The sequence below is a fragment of the Pagrus pagrus genome, assembly GCF_965226575.1.
Source record: "Pagrus pagrus genome assembly, chromosome: 6".
Taxonomy (NCBI): domain Eukaryota; kingdom Metazoa; phylum Chordata; class Actinopteri; order Spariformes; family Sparidae; genus Pagrus; species Pagrus pagrus.
The window spans coordinates 32328343-32352004 of NC_140190.1; the positions used below are offsets into that span (position 1 = coordinate 32328343).

The following is a 23662-nucleotide window of genomic DNA, read 5'->3' on the forward strand; positions in this document are numbered from 1 at the left end:
AGTGAGTAATGTAGGCACCAGGTGTTGAAAAGTGGTCCACTTGTGTAACATTGAACTCCTACAACACTAATTGCGGACAGTTTAAAAAGAAATGATCAAATTTGATACAGAGATATTGCCTTTTAATTCCACACTTTTTCTGTCTTTTTAAAAAACCTGGTGACTCCATTACTCACTATGCAAGTTCATCTCTGGAGCCACAAAAGGCTTTATACTACTTTTTTTCAAACATGCCATAGTACTCCCTAAGACCTGTAAACACACTTTAATGTGCAAAAATAGTCAAGTTAACCTTTGATGGTGTCCTCCCTGGCTAAGCTTTCACGTTAGCTAGCTTAGTTAGCTAGCCTCTTGTCCTTGACTAAATGCATGCTTCCTTCTGTGCAGTGATATGGTAGAAATAAAACTGTTCCTACATGAAAATAGTTCCTCAACTCAGTCTGTGTATTATCTTGAGTAACAGGGCCATGATTTCTGGAAAGAGACATTTCCTAGTGCCACCTCGTTCTTTTATATTCAAGAGAGAGCAGACAGCTCTATGGTCAATCTCTATAAAACTCGGCAACTTACACCAAAACAATCTAGATGGATTAATAGTGTGTAAGCGTTAACTATCCCTTTAAATGGAAAAACATCTTCCAGAAATTGTTGCATTTTATTGACAGTTGCTCAGCAACAATTGAATGAATTGGAACAACAGAAAGGACTGGAATTCATTGATGAATGAAGACAGAAAAAACTGTTGTGACTCAAAGTCACTAATAGACGTAGCAGAGGGATAGGATTATTATTCATCAGTACAAGATCAATATTGAGATATGCACATGGAGAAAGAAGATAAAGCATGCATTTCTGGCTCACAAGCTCCTAACAGTGACAGCGTCACAGTAAGGAACAGAAACCAAAACAACAGCAGCTCTAAACCGATAAATGGCCCGGGTCAAATCACTGTGAATGCACAACATTAACTTTGAGCTAGCTAACATATATTCATATGAAGTAAAGTCTGTCATTAAAATCAAAGCAGAAACATAAAAACCTTTCCATCCCGTTTACTCTTTGACTCGATAACTCTGTTCTGCTCATTAGAAATGCTCTTCCTTTCTTGTATAATTAGTTTGTTTTTTGGTTTGTGTTCTCAGTAGTTTACTTTATTCTCATCTAAAGACTTTTCTTTTTTACAATGTATTCTAAAAAATATTTAAAGCCATTAATGAAGGACAATATGAGATTTTTTGTATTACATAAATTACCCATCCCTCCCTCCAAGGACAGGGACTGAACCGAGCCTGAGAGGGAAGAGTAAAGAAGAAGATCTTCCTTTTCCTTACCATCCCCTGTAAGCCATGCCCTGTGGCTGCTCACTGACCAGTCATGTAGATCTGTGGTTGCATAGGACAAACATGCACTCACGCACACGCACACACATACACACACACACACACACACACACACACACACAGAGTGACAGGTGGTGGTCATTTATCAGACGGACTATAATGAGAGCATTAATCTAAGCCTCTGGAATGAGGTCAGAAATACCTGAGTCACCAAGCCTTCCCAGCAGGCTGGCTGTGCACACACATATACACACAAACACAGTATAGATGTGTGTGTGTGTGTGTGTGTGTGTGTGTGTGTGTGTGTGTAGTCCAGTACACAATGCTTGTTTACTGTCTCTGCAGGTACAGCCCAGTGATGCAACACTGACTCAGCGGGTACCAGAGATCTTGTTTCCATGGCGCAGCGCGGTTGTCAGGGGTGATGGCAGTCTGAGGCGGTTGAAGAGGGACTGGGTCATTCCGCCTATCAACGTCCCCGAGAACTCACGAGGACAGTTCCCAGAGGACCTAGTCAGAGTAAGACACACACACACACACACAAACAAACACACACACACACACACACACACACACACACACACACACACACACACACACACACTAATTAAAAAAGGTAAAGGTAAATTTAAAAAGTATGTATGCATGTATCTAAAAAAAGTGCAATTTAAAAAGTGTCTATCTATCTATCTATCTATCTATCTATCTATCTATCTATCTATCTATCTATCTATCTATTTAAATGAAAGGAACACTTAATTGTCACAGTATAACACCAAGTCAGTTAAACTTCAGGGATTGTCAATCTGTCCATTTAGGAAGTACCAGTGATTCTGAATCAATTTCACCTGCTTTGGTGCAAATGAAAGTGACAACAGGTGCAATGGAGAGGCAAAAGCAAGACAACCCCCAAAAAGAGAATGGTTTTGCATGTGGTGGCCACAGACAATTGCATTCTTATCCTCCCTGACTGGTTCTTCTCTAGTTTTGTGTTCTGCTCGTGCCCTTGCCATTACTGATAGCATGAGGCGGTACCTGCAGCCCAATCAGTTTGCACAGGTAGTCCAGCTCCTCCAGGATGGCACATCCATACGTGCGGTCGCAAGAAGGTTTGCTGTGTCTCCCAGCAGTCTCAAGAGCATGGAGGAGATACCAGGAGACCGGCCATTACACGAGGAGAGCTGGACTGGGTCCACTGCCAGACACCTACAAAATGACCTCCAGCAGGCTACTAGTGTGTCTGTTTCTGACCAAACTGTCAGAAACAGACTCCATGAGGGTGGCATAAGGGCCCGACGTCCTCTAGTGGGACCTGTGCTCGCAGCCCAGCACTGCGCAGATCGATTGGCATTCACGAGAGAACACCAGAATTGGCCACTGGTCCACTCTCTTCGCAGGTTCACACTGAGCACATGTGACAGCTGTGAAAGAGTCTGGAGATGCCGTGGTGAGCATTATGCTATGCCTGTAACATGTATCGTCAAACATGACCAGTTTGGCTCTGGGTCACTAATGGTCTGGGGAGGCATATCCTTGGAGGGTGGAACATACCTCCATGTCATAGCCAACGGTACCCTGACCGCTGTTAGGTTAAAATGTTATTATAACAACAGACAACCAAAATGGAGCCATCAACAGCCCTGCCATAAAATCATATACATGAAGCTAACAAATGCTGAGGCTTTGCAGATATTCAGTCCAAGACGTGTAAATCAATTTTATGTTAATTACTGAGGTCACAGTCATAGTGTTGAGTTTTACTGGACTGCCCCATCCTGAGGTGTTTCTGATATGATTATGTAAATGCAGTGGATTTGCTTGCTATAGAATATACACAGCTCATGTTGCATCAGGATACATTGATACTTGACTCACACATACAGTACATACATTCTCACTCTCATTTACATACATAGTCAACTCGGCCATACATACATTCTCACTCTCACATATTTTATAGTCAACTTGCACATATTAGCATTCTCACCCTCATATAAATATAGATAGTCAACTCCAACATAGATGCATTCTCACTCTCATATACAGTATATGGATATTCAGCTTGCACATATATGCATTCTCCACGCATATACACTCATGCACACAGTCTCACATTATGCATGCATGGATGTATATATGTGCATGCCTGTATGTATGTATATGCATGAGAGTATGCATGTATGTTCAAGCCTATACGTATGTTTATGCATTAGAGTATGCATGTATGTGAAAGCTTATATATACAGTATGTATTTGCATGACAGTATGCAGGTATGTACAAGTGCTAAGTGGAAGTATATATGTATGTAAAAGTGAGAATTCAATTTTGGCAACTTCTCATGAAGTTGACAGATGCGACAAAGTCCTGTCCTCCTCGTCCTGTGTCTTGACCTCTAATACCACTTCTACACCAAAATTTGTGTAAATGCAGGTTTCTTTAAATGTGTGTAAATTTGCTAAAAATAGGCATCTGACTCCTTTCCCATTGCCAGGATACGAGGTTGCCTTTCTGTTTCGTTCTGTGTTTTTGTGTGTCCTGTTTGTCATCAGGAATGCACCAGAAGAACTGGGAACAGTGCAGCAGATCATATACCTCATCAGATTACATCCAGAAGACTATACTATACTTGATTCACTATACTCTGAATCAATAGCATTCTGAATTAGACATATTGTTTGTTTGTTTTTCGGAGCTGATAATAGACGATGCTAAGGAGTGAGACTTCTTGTTTCTTTTTTCATTTCTGTGCATGTGCAGTACTGATCAGGCAGCTGGAGAGGCTCAGTTAGTGACACAAAGCCAGTTTTTTACAATGTGTTTTTCTTCGGTGTCTTGGTCAAACTCAGCACCAACTGAGCAATGTTTGAGCACTGTTTGTGAATGGAGACGGATTGAAAAGTATTAACAATCCAACGTCCTCAACTTCAATACAAGTCATAGCGTCGTACTTAACTGTGGTGCGCCAGGCATCCCAGTTTATTTTGACTTCAGCACAAATCCGATTTTTCTTGGTTATGTAGGAGCAGCCTTAAGCATTTGCTGAGTGTTGCATGTGCAAGTCCAGAGTCATACTGACAACACGAGATACAACCAGTTCAAGGTTATATGGTTAATAATTGTCATTTTTCAAAACACTATGGTTAAAAAAATTTAACTATGTTTGAGTCCTTTGTGCTACATCTGTTTTAAAAAATGTAGTGTTGATGATTAATTGAGGACTCTCACAGCCTGGACAATAAAGCTGTTCTGTAGTCTGGTTGTATGCCAGCGGATACTTCTGTATCTTTTGCCGGACGACAGTATGGTTAAAAGACTGTGGCTGGGTGGGTGTTGTCTTTCAGTGTCTTTTAGGCTCTGTGCAGACATTTCACTTCGTCAATGTCACTGATGCAGTGTAGGTTGTACCAGTGATGTTCTGGGTGGTTCTAATCACCCACTCTAGAGCCTTCCTGTCCTGGGATGTGAACTTGTCAGGGATGCATATACTGTAAATCTGGAGAATATAATACTTCATAAAGTAAACTGCTACATTTAGCTTTCAACCTAGTGCTATAAGAATAAATATAATAGAAAACATCAAGATGTATATGTGCTGCCCTCTCCTGGCACACAATGTCTTCACTAATGGTAGCTGTATTTGAAATAGAGTGGGAATTTTGAGTTTGTGTTTAGACCCCTTGAGCTTGCCACAGCGGCTCTGTGTTACAGTGTGTTCAGCTCATTCAGCAAAGTGGCCTTACACATGGCGGGGCCGCTCCTGCTTTTGTAGCTTGTGACATTTTGAATCGCTGTTGGTGTTGAGGTCCCTCTCCAGTCTCTGCTGATGTCTCTTCTTTGCCTCCTTGATGCCAGCTTTCAGTCTTTCTCTGGCAGTGTTGTATGCTGCTTGCACCAGACCTCTCTCTTCATCCAGGCCTTCGAGTCAAGCTGGAAAAGTTAGGCTTCACTTGTATATTGTATTTACCTTTAAAAAAACATACATGCATACTGGGGAGAAAGATCTCCCAAAATACACTGACAGCAGTAGATGCAGCAGATTGAGTAAAAAGAAAGTTGTTCATTTTGTCCAGGCCCTATAGGACGTGCTTTTTATCCAATTACAGCTTGTTGCTCACCACAGTAATTATTGTTACAGCTCCATCTTATCCTGTGTACAGTAAATTAATTGAAAATACTTTTCTGCCATTTCCTGTCCTTCTCTCCACATCTATCTGTCTGTGATTCAGATCCGCTCAGACCGGGATAAAAACCGGATGCTGCGTTACAGTGTGACGGGCCCTGGGGCTGACCAGCCTCCAAATGGCATCTTCATCATCAACCCAATCTCAGGCCAGCTATCTGTCACCAAGCCTCTGGACAGAGAGCACATCTCCAACTTCCATGTAAGACTCTCCACACTGTGACAGCTGAGGTCAACAGCAAAGCAAACTTGTAATGTTTCAGTCCAGGTCATTGTAAGTTTTTACACACAGACAACATCATGGTTTTCTTTTTTCATTTATTCTTACTATGACACTACTATTTATGTAGTGCTTCATGCAACATTGATAGGGAATTTTGGGTTAAATTTGGCTATCAATAATAATTAATGATTATCAGAGATAATTATTAATTATGACAAATAATAAGATCCAATTTACATAAGATCATCTTGAAGAAGGGAAAAGAAAAAGTACCAAATCAGTCTCGTAAAAAGTTACTCAACTGTCACTTTGTAACTTTGATTAATAATTGACTTAATAACTACAACCAAAATTACCATAACAGCTAGTAATGGACTAAGGTCCAAGATGGTGGATCACCACTTGTTTCTTTGATAGAGAGATCAAAGAAACAATGGTGGTGCTCACATGATTAGCTCACTGATATCACACGTAGGTCTGATATGGTCCAGGCAGAAGGAGTGTATGTGTATGTGTGTGTGACATAGTCCCAGGTTAGAGAAGGTGGTTAGTTGCATGCAAAGATCCTGAGTCTGTGTGAAGCATAATTCAACTAACGTCAAAATAGCCATGTAGCAAAGCAAACTACCAAATACCTGACCTGAGATCACAATAACACCCAAACAGTGAACAAACACTAAGATTGAACGCATGTGTATTACATCAACCAGAGTTAAAAGTCCTGTGCTTAGCTGTGCTATGCTATGCTGTGTGCTATCTAGGCCCAGTTCAACATTACCAGTCTTTGAAGAAAAGGTGCTGGTGGTTCCTTGGCTGATGAGCCAAGCAGAAGAAGGTTGCAATCCCAATATTGAACAATGCTGTTCTTGCTGTGCAAGGTCTGATGAAAGACAGCGGATGGAGGAAACTGGTCACTCTTTTCCTTTGCAGGGATAGCAGCTCGGCGCTAACTTGCTTCATGTTCCTTGGATTGTGGAGTTAGCTGGTACTTCTTATTTCTCTTTGTTGTCGTTTCCTCAATCCTCGCTTGAATCGAAAGCCGTTCCTGTCGGCCATCTTGCAGGCCGTCCCAATGCTCTTATTTGTGCTCCGAGTTGCAAGGAGCAAGGAGTGATAGCTGCCTGATCAGACTGATCTGATACATCACAACATGACTGGAGTTTCATACAGGAGTGACGACAGATAACAGATTCAACTCATGTGTATCACCATCAAGTTTTATATTTTGTCTGTTTTCTGATTCACCAGCAAGTTTAAATGTGTCAGCCTGACTGTAGGAGAACAAAACGACCACAAACAACTTTCTCCATTTATTAGAATAATCATTTCCTTTCCTTCCATTCCTTTCATGGTCTGTTTTAAACACGTGAGGGTGATCATTCCTGAGTGTCAGCTCCTGAGTCACAGACTCTTCGTCACAACTCCTGGAAAACAGCGTCTGTACCCAGCAGCGAGAGCCAGGCAGCACCCGCTGTGGTGCTTATAGGGAAAAAAAAAATCACCAAAATAAATATGGAAAAGGCACCACAATCCGATCATCCCCCCCCCAATCGAGTCTTTCAAAATACTTGAAGAATGTCGCCTTCCACAATATAACACCATCTATAAGACACTAAACACTCACCAAAGACATTTTTAGATTTCTAAGTGAAAACTGGGTGGGACCATGCAAAAAAAAGATCTCAATGGTATGATGAGTATTTGAGGTTCTGGTTATTGATGACAATTTAAAGTATCTTTAGTTAAAAACAGAATGGGCACTCTGGGTTCTAGAGGTTTACGGAGCAAATTAATAGCAACAAAACTTTTTAATAATAAGTGCAAAGAACAAATTGCAAACATAACCAAATAGACTATATATTAGCTGCAGCTATAGCAGTCTGTCACTGGTCCCCCACCTCGTCCCCTTCGCTGCTTTGTGCACATTTTCTTTTCCAAATAAAAGCCTGAAGATGCTGTAACAGCTGTTCGATATTCAGTATTGTGTAAATTATGGCATATGATGGCAAATGCTGCAATATTCCATAATATCTAACATGGGCCATGCTAAGCAGACAATCAGATCAAGGTTGCCTTTTTGTGCCTGCCTGAAAACAGAGGCTCAAAACTCAGATATGTCAAACTAGGAAATTGTTTTCTTACATTTTAAAACAAGTCACCAGCTACTTCAGTTGTTTAGGAGAATGCTGTAACACTGTTTGAGCTTCACAGCTCCAGAAATGTTTTGTAGACTATGAAAATTCTCTCTCCATCGGCATGGGGGTTGACTAGAAAATGACAGAATTTTCATTTTTGGGTGAGCGTATCCTTTAAAAGATATGGTTGTGTGTGTTCTGAAATCTGCCGAAATGTTGAAACTTTAACCGAAATGGGCTTGATTAGGAATTAAAAAATGGATTCAAATCACATAAAAATTAAACCCTAACACTCACATTCTATTTACTGAAAATGGTTGAATCTTATTCCAGTCTGCCTTGCCACCATGGCTGAATGTCATCCCCCTGTTTTTATTTTCATCTTTGCTGTCACTCTGCTGGATATATTCTCACTGATGTACAGAGATGAAGAAGAAATTCTTTACAACTCTTGGTGTTTGCTCACTATATTTAATACAGTCACATAAACCTTCGAGAGCAGTCTAACCTTTTGATCTGTAGGAATGCACCTACCCAGCTCACACAGGGGAGTGAAAATCTGGAGTCGCAGCAGGGTGATTTGCATTGAAGCTGTCTGATGAATATTCATGTGATTGGATGTAGTTGTCAGAGCTTGGAGCTGGGATTGGCTGACATGTTTATTCATAAGGGAGGCATTGGCTCTTTGAGGGCCTCATAAGGACACTTCATATGCTTTAAAGGAATGGCTTATTGAGGGTCCGATGCCAATCAATAGTTATATTCAGCAACTTTGACCATGTTATGCTAAATACATAGATCACTTTGGACCCAGGCAGTTAGCAAAATAGATTCTTGATTTTCAACTCTATGTGCATTAAAGTTAAACAAAAACTGGAAATAATTTGTTCTTAGTTTAGCTGGAGTCCACCAGAGGGTTCTTAGTATGCTGCCATGACAGGCACTGATGGTCTTCTGACGATAACTCTTAGCAGCTGCTACCTAAAAGAAGGTTTTGAACATGGCCTACTTGGATTCATTGTTCGCAACCTCACCTGGGTTGCCCAAGGGATTCCTCCAGAGATGGTTGTTCAATACCTCATGGACAGGGGCCGCCACCAGACATTTCCAGTTCACCCTCAATACATGTTTGATTTTATCAGGTCTGTTTGGCAGCCTCCTCCACCATCTGATCCAACTCACCACCAGGTGGTCATCAGTTGACAGCCCAGCTTCTCTATACACCCTAGTGTTCAAGACATACAGCAGACATTCCACAAAGTGTATCATTGATCTTTGGCCTGAAGTGTCAGTAGTGTTAATGTCAATTGGTGTATATTGCCTTTTGTTACAGTCTAGATTGCTTGCTTATTTCCAAGCATGCGTGTCCCATTGAACAGTGGTTGGTAGTTGTTTTTAACAAAACAGTTTGCGTCTAAAGTTGAACATGTGATCAAAGATACTAAATTGGTACTCTACATTACCATCATAAGTGGCCTTGCCTTACCTGTGTGTGTGTCTGTGTGTGTGTGTGTGTGTGTGTGTGTGTGTGTGTGTGTGTGTGTGTGTGTGTGTGTGTGTGTGTGTGTGTGTCTGTGTGTCTGTGTGTGTGTCTGTGTCTGTGTCTACAGTTGCGAGCCCATGCTGTGGACCTGAATGGGAATCAGGTGGAGAACCCCATTGACATTGTCATTAATGTCATTGACCAGAACGACAACAGACCGGAGTTCACACACACCATCTTCAACGGCTCTGTACCAGAGGGATCCAAGCCTGGTACCAACACACAGATACACACAATTGTGGATTTACATAATCCTTCTTCACTGACATATCTGTGTTGAGTTGCTGTGTGTTTCCCTGCAGGATCCTTTGTGATGACAGTAACAGCAGTGGACAAGGATGATCCAAAAACTGCCAATGGGATGCTGCGATATAAGATCCTCTCCCAGAATCCCCAGAGCCCCTCCTCCAACATTTTCACCATTAACAACAAGACTGGTGACATCATTACTGTGGCAGCAGGACTTGATCGGGAGGTGTGTGTATGTGTTTGTGGGTGTGGGTGGACATTTTGTAAGGCTTTGTTTCCTTCCTCTTAAAACAGCTTCTGGATTTTTTATAGTCATATTCTCACATCAGTTGGTCCTACACAATATTGTGTTTTCTGTTGCATCGCTATTTGCATGCCATTGTACAATAATTATGTTTTTCAGGATTTGTTCATAACTCAAAATCAGACAAGCCTGCCTTCTACGTTTTTCAAGTTTGTTGTATATGTTAAGGACTTAACAGTTAACACACCTTAATTTTTTGACATTTTTATCATTCAGTTAGAAACATGTCAGTTGTATCTGTATATTCATCAAATATGGATCCAACTAGGGTTGTAGCAGTTAATGCATTCATCTCAAACCATCTTGGTTCGCACGTCGCAGTCGCATGCATACAGTCATACGACAATTACATCTGACTGTCATTAGGCAGGAGCATATGGTCTGGGTATCATCGGATAATTAGTAATTCAGTTGAGAATCAAAAATCTGAAAATGAAATAATATTTTTTATATCATTAATTGTTTATGAACGTGATAAAAAGAAAATAACCCTTTGTTTTTCGTACTTTCGATTTTATGCTCAGATCAAAACATAGGGAATTAATAAAAAAAACAGCTATGGGCTGAATTTGATATTGATATATAATTTGTCCGATTTGTGTGCCCCAGAAGTTATTTATTCTGGCTTTGTTCATTCACACAGTAGGTCTGGCTCATAAACCGCTCTGTTACGATGGTTTATGAGCTGTAGTTTTGCGGGTAAACAAACCGATCTCTCAGGCCCTTCTCCCAGTCTCTGGTTAGGTAGACCGGATGGGCCGGATGACAGTATAGTGGTAGGGCAGCCCACATCCGCCATCCGGCCTGTCTGTTGTGGTAGCAGGGCAACTGGCTCACAAACAGCTTCACCAGCTCTGCCGCTGGCTGGTTGTTTTTACAAACCAACCATGAGAAAAACACAAGCACAACCCAATTGACACTCTGTCAGTGGTAAAGTCTACTTTTTAAAGGTACAATGTTATCTAGATGGTTCATTTTCTTGGAATGGAAATTATATTGTTTTCCTTTCAAAGTTATCATGAAGGTAATAACATTTGTGCCGGAGGTGTGTGGAACCCTTTTTAAATCTAGCAGTTATTAGCTCCCTGAACATTATTGTTAAGCAGCACTGATTGAGTCATCAGCTATAATGGTGCTTTGACAGAAAGACATTCCACTTTTGTCACATGCTTTTAATTGGATTTATATCTAACTATGATCTCTGCAGCAATCTTTTAACTATGGCTTGTTTAATATATGTTTTACATTTATAATGATGATGATGATGGTATAATAGATGGTGGGATGCTCACAGATTCTGTGAAAAACTGTGAAGAAGATTTATCATTCCAGTTGTTGACTGTCATTGTTCTTTGTTTCCAGAAAGTCACCCAGTACACCCTGATCATCCAGGCTACGGACATGGAGGGAAACCCGACCTATGGCCTGTCCAACACAGCCACCACTATCATCAGGATTACTGATGTCAACGACAATCCCCCTGAGTTCACCACAGACACAGTAGGTCCACACACAGACTACATCTATCGGCCGTACCACTGCATCAGGGGCAAGGCGCTGTTCTTCTCAATGGCACTGAAGCTCTCCCAAGGTTTTATTAGTTGCGGCAGATGGTGGAGGAGTAAAAAAGAAAACAATGAAATGTCCAATATTTTCATCTTCCTTAGTACAGCCGAACAGGTTGGACAGGAAGTTTTTCTGGGAAACATTTAGCACTGATGAGAGAAGAAAGCAATCATCCCCACTTTGGTCTCATTTGTTCGCTGTTTACGGAGCTATTTGTGTATTGCTGTGACATATTGATGTTAAAAGTTATGCAAAGCATTAACAGGTCTGTGTATTTTGTCCACCTTTATCAGTTCTTCGGGGAGGTTCATGAGAACAGGGTGAATGTGATCGTTGCTAACCTGACTGTGACGGATAAAGATCAGCCTCATACCCAAGCCTGGAGCGCTGTGTACCGCATCACTGCTGGAGACCCTACTGGGCGCTTCTCCATCCCCACTGACCCCACCACCAATGAGGGCCTACTCACTGTGGTCAAGGTGGGATTTGATTTCCAAAACACACACACACACACACACACACAGCTGAAAGTGTAAAGTGAAGCTAACTTGGGATATGAATCGTTTTATAATACTATAATACTACCCTATAATCTGGTATGCATTTTCCTTTATACATGTATGTTGTAATCTGTAAAATTTCATGTATGTCATTTATATATTTTTGTACATAACATATTATAGTGCTTTCAATCATCAGACTTGTTGTACATATAGTTGTGATCCTTAAGTCGTTGTTGCTGTCTGTTCTCATATCAGTAAAATCAGATCCTGTATTGTTTCCTTTGCTTTTTCTTTGGTTGCCATGGTCACAGGGTTAGCCATGGTGGTATGTTAAGAAAGTCGAACCATCATAAACTCTAAAGCCCAATTTTTACTACTGCGGAAGTGCTGTACATGGACACAGAGACCCCTCTCCATCACTGGAGAGCCTGTCGGAGACCCTCGCCGTACTCTCCGGGCGCATGAAATATTTTTTAAATGTCCGTCACTCCGTTGAGGGGAAACGGAGACGGCAAGGGCTGTGATTGGTCCTCTAAAAACATCATTTCCGGAATTACTTTTCCAGTTTGTCTACTCTCTCGACAACATAAACACCACCACCGCCATTTTCAAAAGAGTTTGACCAGTTCGCAATCAAGACGAGAATGAATCCAATCGAAGAACGCCTAGCTGAAGAAATTAGAAAATACGAGAACCTTAATGTAACCTCCTTAAAGACATACAAGGACGCACAAATGACCAGTAATTCCTGGTCGGAAATAGCTAAGGCAGTTGACTTGTCGGTCCCTGAGTGCATCAAGAGATGGAGGTCGCTCAGGGACAAATTTGTTCGTCTACGAAGAAAGATGTCGAGCAGCAGTGGGGATGCATATCAGAGAGTTTAGATTACATAGTAGCATCACAGTTAGCGGCATGTCTTTTTTTCCGTTAAACCTGTGCCTGTGGATGTATAATAACTTGAATCCAGTGTGGGAATAGTAAAAAAATTTAATGATATTGTGCAATAAAACATTCCAATCACAAATAGTATCAAAACTTTGATACAATATGACTCTGAATGATGATTAGTGAAATTGAGCATTTCAATATTTAAAGAAATCTGCTTGTGCTCTTTCCCAGTAAGCATTTATTACATTTTATATTATTAATATGTATTTGTGACTTAGTTAAAACAGCAGAATGATTCATTAATTTCTCTTCTTATTGCAACAGGACATAGTACACAAAGGTGACAGATTATTAGACAAACATAATGGTGACATAATGCAGTAACAGAACAGCAAGACGTTACAAACGGGTTACGAGGTTTATCATTTTGATTCAGTATGGATTTTTAGTTGTTTCTTTTGAGAGGAAGTATTGTATGTGTTTGCATGCATATGAAAGTGTAGGTATGTTGTATTTTCATTAATTCCATGTTATATTTATGTATTCAGGCATGACTGAATAATGAAAAATGACTGAGACACAACAAAGATGACATGATGAATTAATGTATAATAACAACAATAATAATAATAATAATAATAATAACAATAATGTTGATAACTAAATGAAAAAAAAAATGTTATAAAAAGAAAAAGAAACCAATACACACAAATACATCAGTACTTAATGTTACTTAATAATGTTAATGGAAACTCCAGTTTTGCTACCGTTCTTATGGCTATTCTTATGGCAAAAGAATAAAGAGACACAATGTAATAAACATATTTTTGAATATTGAAATTGTTTATTTACATTCTAGCTATTTGTATATTTATTTATTTATTTATTTATTTATTTATTTATTTCGGCATGTTATTAGACAGTCATCATCACACATCATCTTAGTGATATCAAATATGTTTGGAAAAATCTACCAAGAACTGAGGAAATCTGTAATTGTGTAACGAACCAAACTGAATTGTACCATACTGCTTGGTGAAAACAGTGCCTGAGATGCTCCAGAAATTCTTCCAAAAACACTGGTATCTATTGTGCTCTTAATTGCCCATGGTGAATGTATCAACATGAATTTCATGCACATCCAGAATTACTATTATATCATCATCTTTGGGTGGGTATGGCTCAGGAGGTACAACTGTCATGCACCAATCGAAAAGGTTGGTGGTTCGATCCCCAACCCCTGCTCCTTTGACAAGATACTGAATTGCTCCTGGTGGCCCCTCCATCGGTGTGATTGTGTATAAATGGTTATCGAGCCTGTTGAGCAGGTGGTGCCTTGCATGGTAGCATCTGCCACCATACTACAACCTCTTTGAGCAATTTCACTCCAGTTTTCATCCCCTTCACAGCACTGAGGCCGCCCTGGTGAAAATCACAAATGACCTCTTGATGGCATCCGACTCTGGTTTACTCTCCATCCTGGTTCTCCTCGACCTCAGCGCAGCCTTTGACACTGTCTCTCATGACATCCTCCTGGACAGACTGGCCTCCATTGGAATCACTGACATCCCTTTGGCTTGGCTGAAGTCCTACCTCACTGGTAGCACCCAATTTATTCAACTAAAGAACCTAAGATCTGGCTCCTCCCCAGTCTCCAGCAGTGTTCCCCAGGGCTCTGTCCTTGGCCCCCTCCTGTTCACTATTTATCTTCTACCCCTTGGACAAATTCTCGGGAAATTTCATATTCAACTCCACTGCTATGCTGACGATACCCAGCTCTATATTTCCACCAAGCCTACCTCCACTCTGCCACCCACAGCTCTATCCAACTGCCTACTGGAAATTAAATCATGGTTCTCACTCAACTTCCTTAAACTGAACAGCAACACAACCGAGGTCCTCCTCATTGGTACCAGATCCACCCTAGCAAAACACAACCCCTTCTCCATGTCCATCGACAATTCCACTGTCCCACCATCACCTCAGGTAAAGAGCCTGGGTGTCATCCTGGACGGCACCTTAACCTTGAAGCCCACATCAATAATGTTACCCGGTCTGCATACTTCCATCTACGCAACATCAACCGTCTCCGTCCCGCACTTACACCAACCTGCACTGCTATTCTCGTAAACACCCTGATTACATCCCGTCTGGACTACTGTTATTCTCTCCTCCATGGTCTACCTCGGAAATCACTCCATAAACTCCAACTGGTCCAGAACGCAGCTGCTCGTATCATCACCAGAACTCCCTCTACTGAACACATCACTCCAGCCCTGCAGCAACTCCATTGGCTCCCTATCAAATCCCGCATTGATTTTAAGATTCTACTCCTCACTTTCAAGATCCTTCACAACCTGGCACCATCATATCTCTCTGAACTTATCCATATCCACACACCTCCCCACACTCTCCGATCCTCTTCTACCATCCAGCTCTTTGCCCCATCTGCCAACCTAACCACCATGGGTTCAAGAGCTTTCAGCCGATCTGCCCCCAGCCTTTGGAACTCTCTCCCACCAGACATTCGCACTTCTGACACTGTCTCCACCTTTAAATCCCACCTGAAAACACACTTATTCCGAGTGGCTTACTCTGTATCAGACTAATCATTCAATCACACCCTTGCCTATTATCTATTATTGCACTATGTAATCCCATCTTCATATATATTTATTTATTTATCTTTCATAGTTGCACTAAAATGTTTCCTGATTTTCTTTTTTTTGTTTTTAACTGTTTTATTGAAAATATAGTTTCACATAACAAGGTCAGACAGTGCAAACATTTTTAACATATCCCTCCCTCCCTCCCTTCCTCCCCCGATTTTCTTTTTTGATGTACTGTTGTTGCTATGTGTGGTGTCCTTGAGTGCTTTGAAAGGCACCTTTAAATAAAATGCATTATTATTATTATTATTATTATTATTATTATTATTATTATTACCAGTGTGTGAATGCTGACTTCTGCTGTAAAGTGCTTTGAATGGTAGCTGATACTAGAAAGAAGCTATTTAAGTACAGTCCATTGCCCATTTATCCCTCCTTTCTCTGTCCAGCCCATAGATTTTGAGCTGACCCGTTCCTTCACGCTGACGGTGGAGGCAGAGAATGAGGTCGCACTGGCTCGTGGCATCCACCTACCTCGTCAGTCCACAGCCACCGTCTCTGTACGAATCCTGGACATCAACGAGAGTCCAGAGTTCAGCCCCAACCCCAAGTCCATCAAACTGGAGGAAGGTCTAACTGCTAGGTCTCTACTCACTTCCTTCACTGCCCAGGACCCTGACCGCTTCATGAGACAAACTGTGCGGTAAGACGACCACTGGAAGAGTTTCAGCTGGAGGTCAATAAGTGTAATGTTAAAATTTTAAAAGGATGAATGTGCCCTTCCCCATATTTTGATAAGAGGAACCTTTGGATATTGTATGCCTTCGCACCCTTTAACTTAGAACTTAGCCCTGCATTTATTAGTGTTAATTCTGAAGTCGCTGCCAAGGTTTAATTGAAAGGAAATTAGCTTATTAGTATATATTTAAAGATAAAATATGTTACATTTCTGCATTTTCTGCAATGTCTAAAAACAGTTATACCTTTATTATATATTTTGTTGAATTGTGTATTTACATTAACTGTTTCCAACAATGTTCAAATCTAGAGAAATTTGTGATTTTATTCAAGGTAACAGTGCTTTTCATTTAATAGTGCTCACCTATCGCTAAACTTTCAGGAGAGTCAGAGAGTGAGGAAGGAAGACAGTGAATGAGACTAACCACAACATGAAGTAAACTTTAAAAGATTTCTTTGTTTGTTAACATTCATGCGTGAGTCACGTCAGATAGATTTTTATCAGCAACTCCCATGATCCCACACAACAATGTTTTGTTTTGTTTTGACTGAGAGACCCGTACTGGCAGAAACGACATACTGTACTTTATTGTGTCAAAGAATCATGAATAAGCACAATTAAACTATATGAAAATAGAAAAAAAATTACAATATTACATAGTTATTTGATAAAGAATTATGATGAAGAAACCCTATTGTACATGTTTTGGTATAAATGATTCATACTTACCGAAAGTTTTGGAATTGGTCCAGCAGATCGCCTCAGCTGGCAGCTGACACAGCTGCATCAGCTACAACATAATCCTTTGGGGCAACTATGTCTGCCAAATCGATTGTTTTTGCCACTGACAAGCTGAGGTTATTATTATTATTATTATTATTATTATTATTATTATATATTTTATGGGTCTTTTTATGGCTTTATTAGATAGGACAGCTTAGAGAGTTGACAGGAAATGAGATAAGAGAAAGGGGATGACAAACAGCAAAGGGCCACCAGTTAGATTCGAACCCTGGGCCCCTGCAGGGAAAAAGCCTCTGTACATGAGGTGTACGCTCTACCAACTGTGCAAGGAGCCCTCAGATTTTATGTGTCTGACAATATTATGTAAACATTCCTACAGAGATAGACCTTTTTCTTAAACAATAAGATCCTTTTTGTTACCAGCAACAGTTTCATTCAAGAAGTCATGCTCTTGCGAGAGGTTGCATAGCGGAGTCTAGACTCTACCTGGAGGAATTGCCAGTAACAATTAAGTCATGGCTGAATATTTAACTGATATTGAAAATCTCACCTTGATAGATTTCAGAACAAGACCAACAAAAAGGTTATGTCTGTAGAAATTGTGTCTGTCATGTTTTCAGACACTTGGAATAACAACCTCAGTGGCAAAATCAAGCATTTTTAGTGGATGTAACTTTGATGTTCAGGTCACAGCTGCCAGCTGAGACAGATTCCAAAACTTTTGGTAAGTGTGAATCATTTACACACCAAAACATGTCAATATAGGGCCCAGGTTAAAAAATACTGGAATTCCTCTTTGAATGTTGTGTGTAGAAGTTAACCACTCATTTGCCTACTCAATTAGCGAGGGCAACATGCTGTTTTTCTGTTGCAGCCCCATTTTCAGATAAAAGCTAATAAGATAGCTAGATTTTTTTTTTTTCTAAAACCATCTTGTCTAGAGGAAACATTTATATTTCCAGATCCTGCAGCACTGAGCTCACCGCTCAGTGACAACCAGACCAGAGCTGTGAAAGCCTTCAGGACTGCTGTCTCTTGTCCCCATCCTTCTTTCTTTTACATCCCACTATTTGTTTCTAAATGTAGTTTTGAAGTCTTTGTAGCCTAGCAACAGCCAATGGTGGACGCACATTGTGTTCACAAAAACATGAACACACACACATGCTCACACACATAAAGCAAGTGTTTTGTGGACTACAGAGTGGGCCAAGGAGAACATTTGGGTTTGTGATTTTTGTTTTTAGTTGCTTTGTCTTCTGTAGTTGGTGCTGCTCCTACACTTATTCTCTGTGCCTTTTTTCTCTTTATCTCACCTATAAAAAAAAAACAAATTTACAGTATTGGCTACTCATGGGTAGTTTATGGGGGCTTTATGGCAGCTCTGCTCGCCTTTGTTTTAAGCTGTGCTGTTTTCCTGTTTATTCACATTATTTCTCGACTGCATTCCCCTACTCAACTCATAGGAGTATGAGTAAATTCTGTGAGATAAATACATATCATCAGCAAGTCACAGCGTCATTCTTTTTATGGGTTGTTTTTGCAAGTCTAGAAAACATTAAATATATGTATATATATACAAAAATATAACAAATTTCTATCGACAAATGTATTCATTGATATAGTGTCTGTTAAATGTAAAATCATTTCCTGTGAGAATAAATGAATGAGTTGTGGTTGCTGCTGCAGCATATATCAGCTCAGCAGTAACTGCTTGTCAAACAGAATTTACTGCCCTGTAGCCAGGGAGGCAGATAAAGAAGCCTCTCTGTGGTGGTTTCTCATGCTCTCTCACTCTGACTGAATCCAGGTACTCCAAGATGTATGACCCTGCCAACTGGCTGGAGATTGACCCGGCTAACGGTCAGATTTCCACAATCGCCGTCCTTGATCGAGAGTCTCCCTATGTCAAGAACAACCTCTACAACGTTACCTTCATGGCTTCTGATAACGGTGAGACAAGAGGGTAGCGCTGTTGTCCTGCGGGACCCCCTGCACCCCACCACACACACACACACACACACACACACATGGAGGTGGATTGCGTTCACAGTGCCTTGTGCTCTTTGATTAATTGCAGTGATGCTGGTTTATTGCAGAGGCAGTTTCATAATCAAGTTTCTGCAGAGTGTCTGCAGTATTGGGAAGGCTAATTGGAAACAGTAGGTAGTGGATATGAGCTCTTCACTGGAAGTTGTTAGGATATAGCAACACCAAACGCACAAAACGGTGCTCCTGTCAACAGTTCCATCTGGGTGTTTTGTGAAGCTCCACTCCAGTGTGTTTGGTATTATTGTGATCTTTCCTGTTTTATCATTTTTGACAAAAATTTGATTTTGTGCTTAAGCTTAAAAAAGAATTAAGTTGTCGCTACTATGGAATAGACTACAGTAGAATCTGGGACTTTGATGTCATCCACCAAGATTGGCTTCTGGTGACATAATAGAGGCTGATTTATGGTTGCGTAGGCTCTACATAGAGCCACCGCGGTAACCTACGCAAGTGAGCTACGCCACAGTGAGCATTATACATGTGTGTCTGGTGTGTCTGCGTTGCTGTTGGTGGTGAGCGGATTGCCAGCTGAATTTTCCCTTTAAACACACAGGCTCACTTCTATGTCTCTGGACTAGAGAGAGTGGACAGGTAGAGTGTCTGCAGGGAGTGCCAGCTCCGGAGGAGGTGTGTAATCCAAAGGGAGCAGCAGCCGGCCGGTCAGGAGGGACTGCAACAGTCGCAGAGTTCAGCGTATTTGTTGGGGAAACCTCAGGTCATAATCCACGCTATTAGCACCGCCGCTAAGCTCCAGATAAGAGGCTGGAAAATGTGCATCGTACAGTTATGGTGCGTTCCTTTGCACCTGGAACTCTGACACAGAAAAGTGCACTTGAACGGCCATCCAAGTCAAAATTCTAAGTTGTTCGCTGACGTAAACAAACATGAGATCACAGCAGTATGGAACAAACATTTGAACAATTACTTTTGACCTCTTTATCACTTTTTACTTTATATAGTGTTTGTTTGTGAAACATGCAGTAAATTAAATTTGTAGTTGTCATTTTCACTTTCATTCAGTTGATCTGTGCTCAATTGAAGTCTTTGACAGTATGGGTTAGGAGTCTAGTTATCCTGTCCTTTTTAAAGTGCCATTGACTGTTAAATCAGCTGCTATAGTTGCTTGGGAAGTGCGCAGACTTTCCATTCAAACACCTGTTTGCAGCTAGTGTCCATGTTTTTCCTGGCAAATGCACTGGAATGCTTTTAGACTGAAAGTCAAGAATACCGACACAGAAATTCCGACATCCGACATGTAATGGAACGCAGCATTACATTTCTGGGGAGGTGTGCGTCAGGCTACAACATATGGCAAGCACCTACGTAGACAATTAGGATTGGTTAGTATTTCATGTTAACTATTTCTCTCTGTTCTTCTGCTCATCAAAAGGTCACACAAACAAACTAGATTCATACAGTAAAATTATTGAGTGTTTGAGTTAAGTGACGCAGCCATCCTCCTGATAAATCTTGAGTCTAAAAATATTTAATATTATATATTTAAGTTTAATTCTGTTTCCTCTGGAGTTTCCTCTTTAGCTTTTAGTTGTGCTACTTAAATATGTCACAGTATTTGTTACAGTGACATTACTAGATGCATGGAAACGTTTAAAATAATTGAAAGCAGCCTCTCTAAGCACTAAAGCAGAGTGTACGTGTGTTGTGAACCCACTTATGTAGGCCCATCTTATTTTCTGAGTAATGCACCCTCTAAATACCAGAAAACACACTGTGCCTTTGCCTCTAGACCAGCTTTGTTGGTCTATTGTGTCAGCGTGTTTGTTTGTTTGAGTGAAGACATAGAACGACGTTCCGTTTAACTATTTATTTAGAATTGTATCATTAAGCAAGCATGATCATGGACCTTTCTCTGTTAGACAAATCACAGCCAGTGGATTGCTGTTACTCTGTAACCCATCGGCCAGAAAAAGATGGAGATATTCACTTTACAATAACAGTTATATTTTGCTGTTGAGGTGTTGTAACTTCTCATTGGTCTAAAAGGTGAGGAGGCCGTGGTTTAGACTTGGCTTCTCCGGTCGTTGGTGCACAGGCTGGTCCCAGCCTCTTGGCAACACGATTCCTCCAATCCGTGAAGACATCGCCCTGTGGAAAGACCCTCCCTCTTCCTGTTCTCTTCCTGTCTCATCCTGCACTGCTTCTGCACTACTTTGAGTTCCTCTAAGACACACAGACAGATACCGCTCACTACAAGGTCATCATGTGCAGGCAACTTTTTTACAGAGACAAAGGCAGCTGTGTTCTCTCTCTCACCCTGGCTTGTTTCTCCAATGCTTGTATCAATCTCATCAATCAACAGGATAAGTACAGCTCTATATGGGGACATCATTAAGTGAACATGTGGAGTAGCATATGACTGGTGGAGAAAAAAATATTGTATCTCAACAAATGCACAGTTGCTTTCTGCTGCCTCAAGCAGTGCGCCTGACCACGACTCATTTTAAGACCAACACGCCCAGCAGCGCACGGGTGGGCGCAGGTATCCACCTTGAACTGCGCCGCTCTCATTCTTCAGGCTGGAGAGTGACTTTTCCAGGCAGCTAATACAGCTTTCCTGCTCCAACATCTGCTCCCTGATAGACTCTACCTTCTCCATCAGTTCCTTTTGGGAGCTTTGTACTGCCTGGAGAGTCAGCTCCAACGTATCAAACCTGTCATTAATGTGTTTGAGGATCTTGTCGGAGACGTTCTCCCACATCAGCGGCAAATCACCAATGTCATCACCATCTGTAGCTTGACCACTAGCTCGACCGGGAGAGCTGCCACTAGCGTTGCTAGCCTTAGCATCAGCTAAAGCAGGTCGGAGCGACTAGGTGTCTTTGGGCTTCTTATTAGGCATGTCATCGCAAAAACACAGTACACCACTGTGTCAGGGAAGTTCCCGAGGCAGGTGAAATGAGATGTGAGACTATAAAAATATTGAATATGAAGATTGGCATGGAGGAGCCTCTGGAAGCACCTCTACTCCATGCACTGCTCACTAGCGCCCCCCATTCTGCCTGTTTAGTGCATGATTCCTAAGGTCCTGCACTTGTTCTTAACACAAAGGTGCTTTATAGCCAGAGAAAAGAGGAATCTCTGTTAGTTGAAAATTGTTCAAGAGTCAAATGTCATTCAGCAGCAGCTCTGTCCACTCTACCTTGTACCCTCTTCATACAGAGACCCCGCTGTGCTCCGAGCTTCCTGCCAACTGACTATTTTAGCACATTCTCTGCCCTTGTCAAGCATACATGCACTGTGAGGAGCTCAACGATAAAAATAAAACATACTCAGACACAAGGACAAACACGCAAGCTTTTGTAAGAAGTTAATGTCTGCATTTCACCATATGTGCACCAGTCACCTGCTATTACTGAGCATACTGTAGTTTATACATTGTCCACAAAGAATGCATTTTGATTTGCCAGAGAACATGGATTTCTTTCAAACAGCTGATGTAGTGAATAGTATGCATAGCTGAAGGATTTGCATACTCTGTAGTTGTATTTAGCCAGCTTGCATGCATTATTTAGAACTAACTTCACAGTTGATTATTCCCTACTGGGTATGATTTTGCTCTGAAGGTTGTGCATTCTGAAATTAAGAAACTGGACGTTCACTTAAAGGGTAAGTGCACCCAAACTGAAAATGTAGTCATTATCTAGTCACCCCCATGCTGATGGAAAGTCAGGTGAAGTTTCGTAGACCAAAAAACATTTCTGGAACTTCACAGCAGCATTCTCCTAAACAACTTAATTCGCTGGGGACTTGTTTTAAAACATAAAAAAGATATAAAATGGCTCCATACAGCTTGTCCACTGTAATCCAAGTCATCTGGTGTTATTTGCACTCTTGCCATGCGGTCCAGCACATGCACCCATCAGACTATGTGCGAGCCAACGCTTTAAGCCTAGCGACAACAGTGAAGATTTCAGCTTACGAAAGGATGTAAATAACATCTTTTAAAATTAACTTTGGATCTTGGGACTTCCTGAGATTTGGATCATGCCAGATGAGCTGTATGGAGCGACTTTATGTTTTGTTTTGTTTTACAATAGCCCCCATTAAGTTGTTTAGGAGGATGCAGCAACACTATTCTGCTGTGAAACTCGAAACATTTTGTGTGGACTTCCATCGCCATGGGGGTGAGAAGATGATGACTAGATTTTAATTATTGGATGAACTGTTCCTTTAATAGGTAGAGTTGTGCATATTCTCGAAATTTGCTATTGATAGCTATCAAACCCTAACACATGAACTATTGTAGCGCTACCAGGCCAAAATATGATCTTTGAACAGACTATGTCTGGATGTAAGAGTTGCCTGTTACATTACATGAACAACCCAAGGGAATAAAGCTTTTTTGACTTTAATGACTGCTTTTTCCACCACAATCCTCAGGAAAGATTTTATTATGGGGTGCAATGAGCAGCTTTTACCTTGGTTTTAAACATGCATTCTCAATTTGTCAAGTAAAGTCAGTGAAATGGGCAGAGATTTTACTCTTACAATCATAGTTATAATTCACTTTAACTTTGTTTTAATTCACCTCAACTGTATTTCCTCAACCTGTGCATCAGTTGTGGCCT

General features: G+C 40.9%; 1 protein-coding gene across 1 annotated transcript in view; it reads left to right on the forward strand.

Annotated features, from left to right (window-relative positions):
• The window catches only part of LOC311258352 (cadherin-2-like), a 126057-nt gene that overhangs the window by 62039 nt on the left and 40356 nt on the right, over nucleotides 1–23662 (forward strand). The window contains exons 4-11 of the mRNA XM_084354555.1: nucleotides 1686–1859; nucleotides 5568–5723; nucleotides 9490–9634; nucleotides 9725–9897; nucleotides 11338–11475; nucleotides 11835–12020; nucleotides 15991–16244; nucleotides 18832–18974. Of these exons, the coding sequence (XP_084210681.1) occupies nucleotides 1686–1859; nucleotides 5568–5723; nucleotides 9490–9634; nucleotides 9725–9897; nucleotides 11338–11475; nucleotides 11835–12020; nucleotides 15991–16244; nucleotides 18832–18974 (1369 nt within the window). The remainder of the gene's footprint in view (nucleotides 1–1685; nucleotides 1860–5567; nucleotides 5724–9489; nucleotides 9635–9724; nucleotides 9898–11337; nucleotides 11476–11834; nucleotides 12021–15990; nucleotides 16245–18831; nucleotides 18975–23662) is intronic.